Genomic DNA, 19203 nt, shown 5'->3' on the forward strand with positions numbered 1-19203 from the left:
TTTTTTATTGTTTTTTTTGTGAGAGAGTCAGAGAGTCGATTGTTTTGAAGAGCAACTGTCAAGTGTAGTTAGTGGAAACGCAATGTAGGTTATACATACGATGTATTGTACAACTTGGTGGAACTACAGTCAGGGGAAAAAGTTAGTATCGAGTTAGAAGGGAAGGGAAAATGAATATTTAAAAAAAATGCATAGTGCAATGGCGAAGATAATCTCAGACAATCATACGATTACAATTGTTTTATTTGATGTCCCTTTATTGAGAAATTTATATTTTGTAATTCCTCCTAAGATTAGGCAAACAATTTAAAATATTGCATTTACGACTTTTATGCACTCTATCAACGAAGTATTTAATGTGAATCGGAAAACTAAAGGTGAGAATACATAAAGGCTTTTTTGTCTGGCTTATTCGGAAATCGAACTAAGTCAACCTAAAACTCCTTTGTTGGCTTAATGCTAGGAACACAATTGGAGCGAACGACGAATTTCGCCCTACGCGGCGACAAAATGAGCCGCGAAAATTCGTCGTATGGAACACAATACCGACGAAATTATAAAACAGCTGATGAAGTTGTTTACTTTTTGCTCATTTGTTGACTACAATGAATTATACAAGAACACATAATTCTTTACGTTCTCTATTATAATTTCACTTATGTCCATCTTCTCTATTATAAATTCACTGATATCCATCTTCACTCAGGCGCAAGTACACAAATAAATAAACAAATTAATTATGTTTTTTTTTATACGAGTAACAGATAGTAGAGTGACCATAACAAATTTTAAAGTAAAAAGTAACTTTATTTACTAAAACACATAAAATTCGTACAAGTATGGCCACCTTGTACTGTTTTGTTCGCCGGTCGCCGGCGTATGAAATAGAAATAAAGCTAATTGAGTTCGCGGCGACCGACGAAATTTTCGCCGGTGCCGTGATTGTGTGCACTTCCATATACACATATGTGTTTTATTTTTGACGACGAACATACGCCGCGAAAAAATTCGTCGTTCGCTCCAATTGTGTTCCTAGCATTATGCTGTAAATACATAAAGCGCATATTTGGCTGGCTTAAGTCATCGGCTGGCTTCTTCGTAAGTGAACAAAGGAGTTTTAGGTTGACCTAGTTCGATTTTGGTTCTAGGCTCCTTTGTTCATTTCCGAAGAAGCCAGCCGATGACTTAAGCCAGCCAAATAAGCGCTTTATGTATTCCCAGCTTAAGTCATCAACTGGCTTCTTCGTAGGAGAACAAATTAGTTCTAGGTTGAATTAGTTCAATTTTGGCCCTAAGCTCCTTTGTTCTTTTCCGAAGTACTCTCACTTTAATGGTTTGCGATTAGGCATACGCAATATCGGCACCTGTAAGCCAAAATTTGTTTTGTGTGGGGAATGAAGCAAATATTTAAGGGCCGATTACATATAATTTTAGAGTAATATGTGAATTTCTACATTTATCCCCAGCTATTTTATCTTTATGCGTTAAAAGATCTGAAAGTTTTTATAATATAGTGTAAATTTATATATTTATAGTATAAAAATAATATAAATACAGTATAAGTATAGTATATATGTAAAGTTCGTATAGTATAGCGTTTCTATGTAGTTTAGAATTGTCTTGGAGAATTTTTCTGGCATAAGTCACTGGCTGGGTTTTCTCGTAAAATAACAAAAAAAAAAAAAAAAAAAAAAAACTTTAGGGTGATTAGTCGAAATCGATCTAAACTAAACTCCTTTTTTAGTTTAAGGAAAACCATTGTATAATTATTAAAAGTAGCAGCAAATCCCAGTTGATTTGACTCTATAGTAATACTAGTGTCAAACTCGATATGACGTTTTGTGATTTAATTCCATTTCTTGATATACAATAGGTATACCCATGGTACAATAAAAAGGTAAGGTAGAGCTAACAGCTGATTACATTTTTTTCTAAGTGTGCCCGACTTCTGTCTATTTTGTGTATGTATTAATTGTTTTAAAAAAATGAAAAAAAAAAAAAATATTTTCAAAACCAATGAGCAGCATAGCCATGAAATTGAAAGATTGAACAGTTAGGATCATATTTTTGAAAAAAAAAATCCAGACATTTTATTCAATTTTCGCGCTATTTAACTCATTTTAAAAATGAGGAAAAATATGAAAACAATAATTTTTAATGAGTCTGACCGGAAGCGGGCATAGTCTCAGGGCAGTATTTTTGTATTTTGGCTAAGCTGTTCTACCTCCTTATTGTACCATGGGTATACCCTTTTTTGATATAAAATTTCACTGCAGGGCAATGTGAATGCCTAATAATAGAAAAAAAACGCAGTTGTACTTAACAAAATGCCAAAGGCAATGTCTCGGAAACTTATTAACCGCAAAAGCCACGTTTGATAATATATTCGTATATTTCATGTTTCCTAAAATTGCAAAATTTAGAATACTTTATGTATGTATGCTGTTTGGTTTCAACTTGAAAGGGATGTTGCCTTTTCCTCAATTTTCTAGCGATTGCTTAAAGTGTTGAGGAATTAGGATCGTCAGCTAACACTTAGGGTGGAAATACATAAAGCGCTTATCTGACTGGCTTAAGTCATCGGCTGGCTTATTCGGAAATGAACAAAGGAGCCTAGGGCCCAAATCGAACTAAGTCAACCTAAACCTCCTTTGTTCATCTACGAAGAAACCAGCCGATGACTTAAGCCAGCCAAATATTATCTTTATGTATTTCCAGCCTTATATATTCAGGGGAATCATGTGAAAGTATTAAAATTAAATATTTTAAGAACTATTCTTCTGCATTTTCAATTTAATAATCTTAATTCCAAAAATTTATATTTTTGAAATTAAAATAATTTATTGAAAATTATTTTGTTTACAACAAAAAAACTTGTATTACGTACAAAAACAAATTTGTATGTGGCTGTTACGATTGTTGTACAACAACAATTGCTGTTACCTGCATTTTTCTACCATGGGTATATTTGTGAATATACAATGGATCTGTATGTAAACTTTTTGACAATAAAATGTAGTAAAATGAATTATTTTGAAAATAATAATAATAATTCTACCATGATTATATCGATAAAATTTGAAAACTAGTAGACTGCATGGTAAACATTAGTTGTGTTCCAGTACTTTTTTTGTAGTAAAACTAGCAGAAGAGAGAACAGTATGAAATGCCTTTCTCATTTAGGTGTCCTGAAAAAATAAGGGACGGAAAATTAACAGAAATGCGATAAAATGTCAACATTCAAAATTCCAAAAAACAGTCTAAATCGGACTGGTGAAACCTTACTGAAATGGACGCCAAAATTTAAAAAAAATAAGTATAGGAAATAAGTTAAAATTAATAATTATTTTTGAATGCTGTTTATTTAGAAAGTTTTGTTTTCAGAATGCGTTGAAGAGTATTTAGAGGTGGAGTTTTCTCAAATCCCAACCTAGAAGAAGCTGACATGGTTGGAGGCGCCGGTTAAATTAATGTTAAGTCTGCTACAAGACTTAATGCCACAAGCTGGAAAGACAGACAACCTGAAAAATAAAAAGAAAATATTCGCAGTAATAAGCGAACATCTTTGATTTTAAGCTTAATTTTTCAATTTACCTTTCACTAATTTTGCATTGTTTTCCAATACGTTTTCTACGTCTGATTCCTCATTCCTGGAATCATCCAAAGGTGAATGCATCAGTTGCTCCATATTTTCCCTTTTTGTTTTTTTTTGCACGACAAATATTAGTTTTTCCTTAGTGTTTAAGTTAATCTTTTTTTCTTTACATTTGTTGTGACGCGCGAACATCGAAGTGCATCAATACTTTTTTCAACCTTGTTAGCCCTACCAATTAAATGTCAAATTTATTTGTAGCTAAAACAAGCAGATATGTGCACCACTCAGCGCCATTTTTTTCTCGAGAGGGCTGCAAGTTTTTCTAGTTTTTGGAGTACGGGAACGCGTTGTAACAGAATTAGCACTAATTAGTACTAATTTGTAGGTTCTGGAACACAACTATTGTTGTCATACATTTTTTTCTGCCGATACAAACATTTTGAAAATATTGCCTCTTTTGTTTGCAGTTTTCTGTGTAAATTTCAACTCCTGGACAAAATGCGCAACTCGGATGAGAGAGAAAATAAAATTTACTTTCGTTTGAATGTACATACGCCATTCAACATTGTAGTTTTCATTCATAATTTTCAGTCTTCCCAAAACTTTTTAAAATTTCATTAAATTTTTCTATTTTGAATTTTTAAATGTCTGAGAGTGCTTTGAATGGAACAAAGAACAAATATCTTTGTTCGCTCTGAAAATTTTGTGTGGGGAATCAAGTAGATATTTCATAATTAATGGTCGAACAACTAATAGAGAGCGAATTACGTGCTATGTGAAGTTAGCATTATCCTTTACTTTTCCTAAAGTGAGGAATAACAAAAGTTGACTATAAAGTAAAGATATAAGAACGGTCCTATATCTTTGGACATGCTTTTATGTTTATTAAAGCGCTTGACTTCATTAAAACAAGAATATTATCAGAAAAAACAGGTTCGGTAACTTTAGAAAATTAGTAAATAGAAAAAAATGTTCCTATGCTAATTGTAAAAATTAATGAATTTTACAGAAATAATTGACGGTGTCGGACATATATAGCTAATTCTTAAAAAAGTATTTTTAAATCATTACGCTATTCATCTAATCTACGCTTCATTTAAACATAATTTCTTGCTCAGAGCGAAGACAAAAACGTTAAAAATGAAATTTAGACGAAGGTGTTAATGTGACTAGCACACCGATCTATGTTTTTTATAACCGTAGGTGTTACGAGGATTTTTAAATCGATATAGAAAACAAACACACGCAGATGTACACATTTTGAAATCAAAACTAATTAATATGTTAATCAAACATATTATGCCAATTTGAACATTTTGTAGCATATTTCTTCAAGCAATCGTGTTAATTAATCCTGCAGTAATTAATAAATTTATTTGTCTTAGATGATAGCCCGACGATCGCTTTATGAATGTGTTAAATAAATTAAATGATTTTAGTTTACATTACAATCGAATCTATTTTACATTAGAATGCTAATTATTTTGAAAATGCGAAAAGAACGCGTGTACATGTATAGATTAGTAAATAAAAAAATATTGAAATATATTGGCACGAGTCTATTAAAGAGAGGATATAGATATGTAACACCTTTGTATATATAAACAGTCTGGATTTGCCATTAAATTTTGCGTTTCAAAGTTATCAACTTGTGTCGGTAACGGTTTTTCAAAACAATAGGTGTGTCTGGTTACTTTTCCGGCGAGAATTGTACAGCAACTTCTTTCTGAGAGAGTAAAATAGTTTTACTCGCTTTTGCAAGAAAACTGTAAAAAGTAAAGAGAAGAAATTCCTGCAAAAATACTTTCAAACAATCTGCTGGTTTGCCAAAACAAAACAATTTATGCGTCATAAACAGATATTAATCATGCTAATATTAAAAATCAGCCTAAAAATACCATAACAATTACAAAATTATGCTTTCGTGTTTCTAAATAAAGACGTTTTTAAATCGCTTGCCCAATTATAAATCACCGGAATGAGAAGAAGAAGATTTGCAAGTGATTGCAAGAAAAAAATTGTCCAGCAAACTCTCAGTGAAAAAAAACTGTCAAAATTGTTCTCTCAAATCTCTCTCTCTCTTTTGCACATCTTTCGTGTTAACAGACGATTTTCAGTAGCAATTTGCAACAATTGTTTCAAATTTAAGTGTGACCAGACCCACCTAATAAATATATACCCAAAATTGGCAAAAGTCGAGCACGCTTAAAAAATGTAGTCAGCTGGTAGGTCTACCTTACCTTTTTACTGTACCATGCTTAATAGCACATTTATGCTATTGAAAATTAATCCACTGGGTCCAATGGGATCCAATGAGCTTGTCTTGTGTGTTTAGATATACCTATGATAGAAGAATACATTACATTGACATTATATGTCAAAAGTAATTCTCCTATCAGAAAATGATATAAATTTTACGATTGTCTTAATATCTTAATTACAGCCAAAAAAATATCGGAATGTCCATGTGCGAATGCAAAAAGATATAAGAATATGAGAGAAGGATTTTTAAGAATATAGGAGAAGTGTGGCAACACTCGTCCAGCAATAGGTGATAATAGCTCATAACTCATTTTCCAAACTGACTGAAAAAGTTTCGTAGAGCAGTAACTACATAAGTTGTGTTCCAGAACCTACTGCAAAAACTAGCAAAACTTGCAGCTCTCTCGAGAAAAAAATGGCGCTGAGTGGTGCACATTTCTGCTTGTTTTAGCTACATGAATTCGGCCGAGCAGAAATGTGCAAATTGTGAATTTGACATTTAATTGGCAGGGCTAACAAGGTTGAAAAATGTATTGATACATTTCAATGTTCCCGCGTCATAACAAAAATAAAGAAATGATCAACTTAAAAACTAAAGGAACAACTAATGCCATGTTTACGTTAGAACTTTTTGTAGGGTTAACCTTCTTTGAGAGGATTTATTTGAAGTAAAAGTAATGGATATGACAATTTAAATCCAAATTCAGTGGGTTAACCCTCATATATATAAACGTACTATAATATTTGTAGTGCAAAAAAAAAAACAAAAAGAGAAAATATGGAGCACTTTTGGATGATTCCAGTAGTGAAGAGGACTGGCTGAATGATGAATCAGATTATTAATTATTATTATAGATTATTAATTTTAACGTATCGTCTTCAATACTAATTTTTTTAAATTTTGGCGTCCGTTTCAGTAAGGTTTCACCAGTCCGATTTAGGCTGTTTACTTTTGGAATTTTGAATTTTGACATTTTATCGCATTTCTGCTAATTTTCCGTTCCCTTATTTTTTGAGCACACCTAATTGAGAATGACATTTCGAACTGTTCTCTCTTCTGCTAGTTTTACTACTAAAAAAGTACTGGAACACAACTATAGATTTGACTCCAATTTATAACTTCGAGTCAGGCGGGATGGTTACAGGTGGCAAGGAACAAAGAACCAATAATTTCAAAGTAAATTACGAAATGTTGAAAAATATGGGTGTTAATTTTTCATTCTTCAGTGTGATTCTTTTGAAATGCTCACAGCAAAGTAACCAAAAGGTACCAAAAGGTAAAAGGTAAATTAGGGAAAAAGTAAAAATTTCATATTATAAATGTCTAATAGTATGTTTACATTTGATTTAAGGGTAACCTTCTTCATTGGGATATATTTTTAGTATTTGTAATGGAACAATAGACAATTTAAATCAACTCAATTTTATAAATCCAGTACTATATAAGCGTACAATAAAACGCCGTAAACATAAAATAAATCTAATAGATTTCAAGTGACAATTTCATTGAGTCAAATTAAATCCACCGGATGCAGGATTTGATGTATCGCAAAATCATGGTAAAATTAAGAAGTTAAAGTCAATACAAAATAGCACATTCATCTCTGCATTTTTTTGTAATTTACCTTGTCTAATTGCACTGCATAGAAAACAGTGGAACCTGTCTCTCTCTGTCTCTCTCTCTCTGAGTTGTGTTTGTACAAAGAATTCATAAATATACTTTTTGACAATAAGATGTTGTCAAATGAACAATTTAAAAGAAAAATAAACATATGATTCCATGACTTCATCTTAATTCTACCATGAGCAAAATCATCAATGAAAAGATTTAAGGTGAGAATACATTGAATGCTTTTTTGACTGGCTTAAGTCATCGGCTGGCTTCTTCGTACAGGAACAAAGTAATTTTAGGTTGACTTAGTTCGATTTTGGCCCTACGCTCCTTTGTTCTTTTCCGAAGAAGCCAGCCGATGACTTAAGCCAGTCAAAAAAGCGTTTAATGTATTCCCACATTTATTCTTCGCTCCCTTACTCGTTTGTTTATTTTCTTCTCTTGTATTTCTTGTATGATTTGATTTGGCATATTTCGGGTATTTCAAAATAAATCCATCTTAGGTTGAGAGTACATATTTTTTTGACTGAATTAAGTCATCGACTGGCTTCTTCGTAGAGAGTTTTATGGTGACCTAGTTCGATTTTGGCTCTACGCTCCTTTCTTTTTTTAAAGGTTTGCGAAACGATTCCATATCCGATGAGCTGTAATATATAATTGCGATTAATCGTTCGTTTAGAACATCGGTTGTTATGATGATATTGAGTGAAATTGACATTTTAAATGACGCGTTTTATTCACTCGTGCCAAATGTAAACATAGCCTTATCTGGTGGCACCGCCTGTTTGTCTATAGGGTATTCAACGACACATCTATGCCTTGCTTAACAACAACAGGTTATCTTAACTTGTTTATTGATTAAATGTTTTGTTTTATTTTGCTTGTTTTTGCTTCTTGAGCTATGCCCTCTCTGTCATTCAATATTTGTGGATTGGCAAAAGATTATGGTATTGATTGTACTGAGGGGTTTCTGTAAGAAAATAATATGTAAGAAAATAATAGGTAAGAAAATAATAGATTTCCATTCAAAGATTTTTGGCAATTAAAAACCTAACCTAACAAATATTTTGCGAGTTTTGACCTATTTTTAAAGATTTTGTATAAAATTTCAAAATGTCTTCCTGAATAAATGGTGAATAATGTCCAAAATATTAATACATTTATAAATTGTTGCTATCGAAATGCCAAATTTGTTTATAATTCCTTCGTTTTTGTGGTAAAAAAAAATCCCCACCAGATAAGAAATAATCCTTTTTGTTTATGACCTACGTAACATTCTACACTTGTTATTAGGTGTGTCTGGTTACCCTAAAATTTGTAACAATTGTTACAAATTGTTACTGGAAGTCGTCTGTTAACCCCAAAGTTCTGCAAAAGAGAGCGGTTGGAGAGAGAAATTTTGACAGTTCTTTCAGTGAGAGTTTGCAAATTCTTGCTGGACAAATTTCTTCTTGCAATCACTTGCAACTCTTCTTCTTCTCATTCATCGACATTCAATCAGATGTTTTCTATTGTTTGTTTAGTTTCAATTTGAGAACAACGTAAAAAAATGTGAAAAAAAGTAAATATTAATATGTAATAAGAAAATAAAAGACTATTTCCAACATTTTTATTTAAAAAACTTGTAAAATTAGTATTGCTTCCTTTGTTTTAATTCTTCTTATGGGGACAAATTGGTTTGTTTTGACAAATCAGCTGATTAGTTGCAAGCTTCTGCAGGAATACCGTCTGTTTACTTTTCGCATTTTCCTTGCAAAAGAGAATAAAACTATCTTACTCTCTCAGAAAGATGTTGCTGGACAATTCCTGCAGGGAAAGTAACCAGACACACCTATTGTTTTTTTTTGTCTACCCATTAAGATTTGCATGGTGATTTGCTCTCTCTCTCCCTCTTAACTACTTAAAAAAAAACACAAAAGAAACTTATTCAACTCTCCAAAAACCTAACATAACAAGATTTTCAGGCAAAGTTTGGATAGTTGTTGTTGTTACTGCTATAGTCATTTTTATTAATTATGTATGTCGTTATCTCCGGCTATTTTGTTTTGAGGAGGTCTTTTTTTTTGGAGACACCAATTGGTTGACGTTGCCGTCAATGTCGACGCCAACTGCGTTTATTGTGTTTGTTTGTTACTATTCTCTCTCTCCCTGGCAGTCCAGCCGCCGTTGGTGTTGTGTATGTTTCCAATTTCAGGCCATTAACGATCAGTCTTGGTAAATCAGTCGTGCTTAACGTAACAACGTGCTTTTTGTGACAAAAAATTGTCTTCCCGCGAAGTTTTTTTCTTAATCAAAAAATATATATTTCTTTCACAACAGCCGAGAGAGAGAGATTAAAAAAAAAACAAGCAAAAATTGCAAAGAGATTTCCCATAAAATGAGAATTTTGTTTGCCTTTGGTGGTCAACCCAATTAAAAAGGGGGAAAGGATTTCCAATAAACCCACCTAACCTTGTTTTCACACATTTTAATTGAAATTAACAATAACAGCAGCTTTTAAGTGAAAAGCTAACAAACAGTTACGGCCTTAAATAAAAAGTGAGAAAACGTTAAAAAAAAAACGCAAAATCAACAACAGATATCAAATTGTTGATCATCATCATTATCGTTATCGTCGATGTCGTCGTCATCGTCATGATCATCATCAACATCATCGAAACGGAACCCAGCAAATTTGAATTGAGGCAGTGCAAAAAAAAAAAAAAAAAAACGATTTTAATTGAAACCTGAAGAGCCAGTGTGCGTATTTGAGGGTTTGGCCCCCGCGCTTGCTGTTTTTGTGGCTAGTTAAACAAATAACCTTACGTATCTATAATACAATAAAAGCAGCAACAACATTGTTATCATTATAGCAGTTGATGGGCTTGATTATACGATCATCGCTCTTCAAAAAAGTAAAATACAAAATTCCGAATAATTCTTTGTTTATCGAAGAGGAGAGAAAGACGTTTGACTCTTCGGTTTTTTTTTGCATATCGTCTAACGACGAACATCTAATCAATATCCAGTGTTGCTAATTTTTGTGGTTCAGATATAAATCCGTATATCTGGCAATGGAAAGTACTCAGGTGGGAAAATGTGGGGGTATTAAATTTTCATTCTTCAGGGTGATTCTCACAGAAAAAAAACAGAAATTACGTAATTAGGGAAAAAGAAAATTTTCATAATTTGAACGCCTAATAGTATGTTTACATTTGATTTTTTTGCCAGGGTAACCTCCTTTTTTAGGCTACATATATATATATATATATATATATATATATATATATATATATATATATATATATATATATATATATATAAACGCTGTAAACATAAAATGCATCTAATAGATTTCAAATGACAATTCCATTGAGTATGTGTCAAATTGAACCACCAGATGTAAGATTTGACGCATGCGCAATGTAATTGACGTTTTAAATCAACCGGATTTCTTATATGTAAGCACGCTTTCACAAAGTAATGTAAACATGGTTGAAGAATACAGGTAGGCACATCTACACACCTGCTGAGACAATGAACTGTCAAACCTTAGCCTTAAAATGCCTTAACCTAAAAATCTCTATCCCTTTTGAATCTAATAATTAATCACAATAAATTTGACTGTGGAACAATATACTCTTACTACTGTGGAACAGATTTTATATTCGAAAAATGATTAAGTTTATGCGACCGTACTATCATGTTCAGTATAGAGAAGTTATACTCTCTTTTATTTATTTTTTTTTTCAAAACAAGAAGTTTAGTTAAGCTGCACATTCAACGCTGTTTGGCTTGAGTTATTTTTTTTTCTACGTTGGGCGCCATCATAATTAAATCAAAGTTTATTTTAGAAAATATATATGGATTTTCACACAACTGAAGTAAATCCTTTAGAAAATGCTTAGAAAATGGTTAGAAATTCATTCACATTGAATCGTGTAGAGGCACACAAAAGATGATTGACTTTTAACATTGGGCGCCATTATTGAAATGAGATGGAATACAGCCGAAATCGCTATTCGTTCGTACAAATGACATTTTCTTCAATGTGATATTAAAATATTTATATTTTCGCAACTATCATGATTACACATACAAATGTATGCTTCTCTTAAATATCATTTAATCGCTAGAGTCCATTAAGTCTTTTAGTAGAGATACAGGCATTCAGATGTGTCCTACGACTCAGAGAACTTAAACAATGGTTCAGTCAATACTAGCGACCACGGTTGAACTTCAAACCACTTGAGGAACATATAAAATACACCTTTATGCGATATATCAGTATAGACAGCTACTGACGGTACTAAGATGAAATGAGGGACGAGTGTGTTTAAAAAAGCCATAGATCTATTGTCAAACAGGAACAGCGATGTTAACGGATATATCAATGACCGCCGCCACAGTTTATTGTCATTTTAGTCCTTTTTGTTTCAGTTTTGGCCAACTTCTTGGCGGATATTGTCTTTAAAAGTGGAAAGAGTCTGAGGCTTGTTGACATAAACCCGCGACTTCAAAAAGCCCCACAAAATAGAAGTCTGGAGCGGTCAAATCAGACCATCTTTCTGGCCAGTGTAAATCGCCAAAACGGGAGATTAGGCGCCCGGGAAATGCATCCTTCAGCATAGCGATTGTGACACGTACAGTGTGTGCCTTTGCACCGTCCTGCTGGAACCACATGTTTTCCGATCCCAACTCATCAAGTTGCGGTAAAAAGAAGTCGTTGATCATTGTTTTGTAGCGCTCACCATTTACAGTAACCGTTTGGCACGAGACGTCTTCGAAGAAAAAAGGTCCGATGACTCCTGAAGTGAAAACAGCACACCATACAGTGACTTTGAGCGGGTGTAATGGATCTCCGCGTGGGTTACTCGCGGATTTTCAGTGCCCCAGAGGCGTAAATTTTGCTTATTTACGTACCCACTAAGATAGAAATGTGCCTCATCACTCATGATTATATTTTGATTCACCATCTGGACTTTGTACGGAAACATCTTTAAATCTTGTACAAAAATTCGCTGTAAAGGCCGTCGACTGGTAACCATTTGAGTGGGACGTCGTCTGGTCGATGTCGACAGCACATCCATGACATCCTCGGCTACAGCAGCAATATTCTCAGCAGAACGGATAATTAGGAGTCTGTCACTCCTGGCCGCTTATTTTGTAGTGCCAGGTTCTTCGTTGTGGCAGTGTTTCACCAATAGGCGTTGGACGTCCAGGAAATCTGCGACGAAATTCACGTTGTGCCAAAGTCCAGTCCGACCAATTATTTGTCAAATAAATAGTCTCCAATATTCCAAGTTCTGGAGCAGTGTATCGTAACATTGTTTATTCATGGTACAATAAAAAGGCAAAGTAGAGCTACCAGATTATTACATTTTTTTTTTCTAAGTGTGGTCGACTTCTGCCAATTTTGTGTATTGTTTTGAAAATTAAAAACAGAATTTTTTCAAAATCAATGATTGGAAGACGCGCAAATTGCGAGAAGGGCATAAAAGCTATTTGCCAGTTTTCCATGGAATTGAAAGATAGATAATATTTTTGAAAGAAAATCCAGGCATTTCATTCATTTTCCCGCTGTTTAACTGATTTTAAAAAAGAAGGGAAAATATTGAATAAATGGACACAATTTGTTGCATACAAAGCTAACAGGAAGTGGGCACAGCCTCAGGGCTGTATTTCTGTAGTTTTACGAAGCTCCTTATTGTACCATGTGTTTATTAAAGTCTATTTTGCATGTATTTGCTACAAAAATATCAAAACAGAACTGACATTAGGGGCCAATCGAAAAATTTATAGCATTTTCTGATAGGAGGATTACTTTTGCGACACCTTGTATTAAATATTTAATACAATAGCCCCTTTTCATTTGCAAATTCCAAAAATTTGATATTCAATCGATCTCATAGAACAATCGCGATTTTTTCCCGCCAATTTATGTTAGCCACACTGATAACAAGTTGTTTTTAATTCGCCATTGATGACGTTTGACGACAAGTGTTATCATTTAATGTGTCGTTGTTGTTGTTGCTGCTGCTGTTGTTATTGTCCCTTAACAATTGTAAATACAAAACGAATTGATTAGACACTACGAAGAATTCTCTTGTTACTATCCCGTTACTAACACTTATGTACAGCGTACACTTACGTATGGTAGACGTAGTATGTAAATGTTGAGTTATCTCATAAGTCAATAGAAGAAGGCAGAAGCAAAGCAAAAAATAACAGTCAAGTATCTTTATTATTTGATATTTTTTGTTGTTGTTGTCAATTGAAAAACAAACAAACAAATAAGCTACCTCACAAATTTCATTTCATTTGTGTATGTAAAAAAAGAAAAAAAAACAAATTGTTTTATTTTTTTTTTTCCATTTCTTCGGACTGAGAATTATGTAGATAGACAGACAGACATGTACTAACTGACAAATAGACAGAAGATATAACAACTATGTACTGCTGCAGTCTCGTTGTTGTTTTTGTTGTCGTCGTGCTGCTGCTGCTGTCGTTGACTGGGTATAATTGTATCGGAATCTTTAACTAAGCAAAACTACGTCTGTAGATTTGTTTTTTTTTTCTTCTTCTCTTCAAGTCGTCGGTGAGCGAGCGAATAAAAAGCCGAATAAGCGAGCGTGTATGTACATATGTGTCGGCCTGCCTGCTGACTGCCTGTCATATTCATTGATGCTGGGCCTCCGGTTTGGTATTTTCATTATTCTTACTCGATTTAAAGCTGTTGTTCCGTTCATTCCATAGTTCGCACGCGCTCATGGTTGTAATCAACCAGGTTCTGCTACGATGCTGGTCTTCTTTTGCCATGCGAAGCATTGCTTCGTTGTGTTAAAATTGCTCCATTAAAAAGTGTGTGTGAGTGTCAACAAAGTGAGTTGAGCCAAAAAAGAAAGAAAAAAACACAACAACCACAAAAAATCAATGAAAACAACAAAAATAATTTTTGACAAATCAGAGAAAAAAATATTGAAAAGAAAGCAGAAATTTTGCTAAGTGTACAAGAGGTCGCATAATCAACTGAGGAAGATTGAAAAGTTTGGAAAAAAAAATGTAAACCAGAAAAAAGGTGTGACATATTTCAACAAAAAAATAAAATATATTAATTAAAAAAAGTGCTAAAAATTAAATTTCAAAAAGTTAATGAAAAACAACAAAATACCATAATATTGAAAGAATACAAGAAATATCAAAGCTTATCAACACAAATACATTCGCCCAGAAAAATAATAATAAAAAAACGAAAAACAAGAACATCACCATCGAGCCTTAAACAAAAACAACAATAAAATGTGAGTTAAACTCTGAGATTAAATTATACTATGCTGTATTTTTATTTCACTTTTTTTGTTTGTTTTGTTTGCTAAATGCAAGAAAAAACTTGTTCGCTTATTCTCCACAAGCTGTGATTCTAGCACCGAAAATATCAACCAGACCACAAACAGATTGTCTCAAAACGTCAAGCCATCAACAACGGATAAAACCGCAAGAAAATTCAAAGTTGAAAAAATTGAAATTTGCAAATTTTTGAAGTCCTTGAAATCAAAAAATTTAAAAGAATTTTGAAAAGTGTTGAATTTATGCCAAGTCAAGTTACTCGTCAAGCAGAGAAAATTAAAGATTTTTTAATTTGAAAAAGTAAAACATCTTCATCTACAATTTTTCAAAACTATATTTGAAAATTAAACTTAAAATAAAAAAGTTGTGAAATTAAAAAAAATTAAATGTTATTAAATTAGATTTTTTAAAAAACAGTGATTTTTTTCTGAAATATAAATAAACAATTTTCGAAAAAAGGTTACTAAAATAGTTTTCGAATATTTTAACTTCAAACATATTATTGGGAAATTTTATGAACAGTTAACAAATTTAATCACAAATGATTTAAAAAAAACATACAAAAATTAAGATTCAATTGCAAGGAATATAAAAAACTGAAAATCATTTTGAGATTTTATACTAAATGAAGAAGATATCCGTTTTTTGTCAATAACAATGGAATTTTTCTCAGTGCTAAAATGAAAGGTAAAATTCAGGGTGTAAAATTCACATTTGTGAGTTTATTAATTGCTCTGTTCCAGAACATGTAAAAAGTGTTGAAACTTTTTACAATATTATAAAGGAATAAGCAAAAAAGCAATTAAGTTTAGCTGGGCTGAACATTTCATACCCGTCCACCATTTGTAGGAGAAATGAAAATTTTCAAAAAAACTTCCGGAAATTACCATTTTAATGAAAACTGTTATATGGAGACTATACGAAGACCAAATTTGAAATAATTCCGGTGAATAATGTCGCACAAATCATAAAAATACCGAGTTCGGGAGGTTCCGTTATATAGGGAATATACGTTATACCGTTATATAGGGGATCTACTAACCATTAAAATCTCCCAATACGAAATTTGAAACGATTCCGGTAATAATGTTGCTGAAATCATCAAAATGCCGAATATCGGGAGGTTCTGTTATATGGGGGCTATGCGACCCCGTGGACAATTTTCTGTCTCAGGCTGTAGTATCCATTACGAACTTCAAATATCAAATTTGAAACAATTCCGGTGAATAACGTCGCAAATATCAATCATCAAAATATCGAATATCGGGAGGAAGCGTTATCTAGGGGATATATGATATCGAGGGCCTATATAGAAATTTTTCTTCTAGGGTTACTTACAAGGAACTCCTTTTGTGGATTTTAAAACAATTTCATTGAAAAATTTAACTGAAATCATCAAAATACCGAATTATGGGAGGTGCCGTCATATGGGGGATGTACGTTATCGTGGACCAATAAAGCCCACCTTCGAACTTGAACTGTCTGCAGACAAAAGACAGATATGTGCAAAATGTTAGCTTCCTATCTTGATTCGTTTTGACTGTAGCGTGATTACAACAGACGGACAGGGCTAAATCGTCTTAGAATTTTACGCTGATGAAGAATATTTATACTTTGTTGGGTCTACAATTATTATTTCGATGAGTTACTCACGGAATGACGACGGACACAAAATGTCAATATTTTAAAAGAGAATTATTTACTGCACATAAAGAGAAACGATAATCCGATTTTGCTCCAACTTTACAAAACTCAATACTTGCATCAGGTGAGAAAATGTACCTCTCCCACAAAGGGTCAAAATTTTGAAAAATTATAACTTTTATAAAATATGATGCGAGAGTCCGATTGTCTTCAAATTACACATATCACAATATTTTTATTAACCCAGGGTCTGGTGTGAAGATGGAATATACTAATTCACTCCTTCTGGTACCTTCCTCACTAAGGGTAACAATTTTGAAAGAAAGATCCCTCGTAAAACGCGAAATACATCCCATACATACATCCCAAGACTTCCACTTAAGCAAGATCTAGTGTGAAGATGGTAAAGAGGACCACTCCTTCTGGTACCTCCCCCACAAAGGGTCAACATTTTGAATTATTATAACGTTTATAAAGTCTGATTATCTTCAAATTTCTCACATATCACTAAAACAAGGCCTGGTATGAAGATCGGATTGAACGGATTACTCTTTCTAGTACGTCCCCCACAAAGGGTCAAAATTTTGAATATCCATGAAGCTGATAAAACGCGAAAATAACCTCCGATTCCATTCAGACTTGGTACATATCAATATTTCCATCAACACAAGATCTGTTATAAAGGTGGTAGAAAGTGGATCATTACTTCTGATACCCCCCTCACAAAGGGTCAAAATTTTGAATAATCAAAACGATTGTAAAATCCAAAATAAACATCCTGTTCTTTTCCTATTTCACACAACACATTATTTCTACTAACCCAAGATCTGCTGTGAAGATGGGATATATTGGTCCACTTCTTCTGGTACCTCCCCCACAAAGGGTCAACATTTTGAATAACCATGAAGCTCATAAAACGCGAAATTAACATCCGATTCCATTTAGGCTTGGTACAGCTCTATGTTTTTATCAACACAAGATCTGTTATAAAGATGGTAGAAATTGGATCATTCCTTCTGGTACCTCCCCCAACAAAGGATAAAAGATTTAAATAATCCAAACGGTTATAAAATCCAAAATAAACACCCGATTCTTTTCATATTTCACACAACACATTATTTTTACTAACACAAGATCTGCTGCGAAGATGGGATATATTGGCCCACTCCTTCTGGTACCTCCCCCACAAAGGGCCAACATTTTGAATATCCATGAAGCTCATAAAACGCGAAATTAACATCAGATTCAATTCAGACTTAACACATCTCAATATTTCTATCAACACAAGATCTGCTGTAAAGAAATCGGATCATTCTTTCAGGAACCTCCCCACATAGAAAGAAAGAAGCCGGAATAAGCATCTAACTCTCTTCAAATGTCACACATACAAACATTTTTGTTGACGCAAGATCTGTTGTGGAGATGATATATATCTGCAAATCCTTTCTGGTACATCACCCACAAGGGTCACAATTTTCAATACTTCTGTGTGTCATTATTTGCAAAACAAGTCAGCGATTCTTTACAACTTGCTATATCTAAATATTCCCTCAATCAGAAACCTGGGATGAATTAAGGGAAGTTCAATTAATGCTTATTTGTACTAAATGTAAACAATTGGAATTGAAAAGTCTGGCAACGTTTAGTATTTCCTGAACAGTGTTGCCGTTTTACGTACAATAGACAGTGTTGCATCTGTAATATTAAAATTATTTTATTATTATTTCAAATGTGGTTGAATCATAGCAGCATAAAATTAACGAATCCCTATAATTTACTAAATCCAGAAAAATATGTGTTGCCTGATTACTAAAATGATTAAATGTGCTAAGAAAGTTTTGTTAATTATATTCTGCAATATATTCAAACATTCTTGCTATGTCTATATATAATGTTTATAATATATTTTAAAAAAATAACTAATTAATCATTCTTTATTTCTATTTTCAGAAAAATCAACAAACCAATATTACAAAAAGGAATTAACACTAAATTGTGAGAATGCTAAAATACATTTGACAAAGGTCTTCTACAATTAAAAAAATTTAAATTTCAAGTGGAAAATTCTATAAATTCGGAGGTGTGAAAATATATTTACATTGAAAAATAAAACAAAAAATTGAAATAAAGTGCCAAAAACAAATAACAATTGTGATAATGGTGCATTATATTTGACAAAAGATTAAATTCTTTGAACAAACGTCAAATTGGAAAAAGAAACAAAAAAAAAAATTAAAACAATTATTTTTTTTAATTAAAAACTGAAAGGAAGAAAAAAACATTAGCAAAACGGATTCCATAATAAAAACACCCCGCAACCTTCGACCTTCAGAACCAAATCTGGCTGAGCAGAACATTTCGATTTCCTTCCATCAATTTGCAATAAATGGGGAAAATTGCACGCCACCATAATCAGTTGTTGTTGTTGTCGTCGTCGTCGTCCACGTTGTCACCGTTGCCATCATCCTTCAATGAGTATTGGGAGTGTTCTATGTGCCTGAAAAACAAGATGCTGTTGAAAATTGAAAATACCCTATTGCGTAGCCATCGTCAACGTGAAACCACCGGTATTAAGAAACTTTACAATTCATTTTTTGTATTATTTTAATTTCACCGGCCGCGGTTCGTTACGTTTCACTCACAACAATAACAAGAAAGCAAAAAAGTACAACGCACTAAGAAAAAGAACAAGAAGAAAAAAAAAACAGAAAACAAACTTCAAACTTGACAATAAACTAAATACACAAACAAAAACTACAAAAAA

General features: G+C 32.8%; 1 protein-coding gene across 4 annotated transcripts; it reads left to right on the forward strand.

Moving 5' to 3' along the window:
* Positions 1 to 9696: 9696 nt before the first annotated feature.
* LOC109613760 (uncharacterized) lies at positions 9697 to 19153 on the forward strand. 4 transcript variants are annotated; one of them, XM_059127893.1, is made up of 3 exons: positions 9697 to 10007; positions 14182 to 14749; positions 18390 to 19153. In XM_059127893.1, the coding sequence occupies exon 3, from the start codon at positions 18826 to 18828 to the stop codon at positions 19045 to 19047; it is 222 nt and encodes a 73-aa protein (XP_058983876.1). In that variant the 5' UTR covers positions 9697 to 10007; positions 14182 to 14749; positions 18390 to 18825; the 3' UTR covers positions 19048 to 19153. The 4 variants fall into 4 exon arrangements, with proteins under 4 accessions (XP_058983876.1, XP_019894462.1, XP_058983875.1 ...); XM_020038903.2 differs by having other exon boundaries at positions 14205 to 14749; XM_059127892.1 differs by lacking the exon at positions 9697 to 10007 and having other exon boundaries at positions 13806 to 14749.
* The last annotated feature ends 50 nt before the right edge of the window (positions 19154 to 19203 follow it).

This window comes from Musca domestica, unplaced genomic scaffold (assembly GCF_030504385.1).
Source record: "Musca domestica strain aabys unplaced genomic scaffold, Musca_domestica.polishedcontigs.V.1.1 48, whole genome shotgun sequence".
Lineage (NCBI taxonomy): Eukaryota > Metazoa > Arthropoda > Insecta > Diptera > Muscidae > Musca > Musca domestica.

Excerpts from the sequence above, each read along its gene's own strand:
- LOC109613760 (XM_059127893.1), top strand. The coding sequence starts at position 18,826 with ATGGGGAAAATTGCACGCCACCATAATCAGTTGTTGTTGTTGTCGTCG.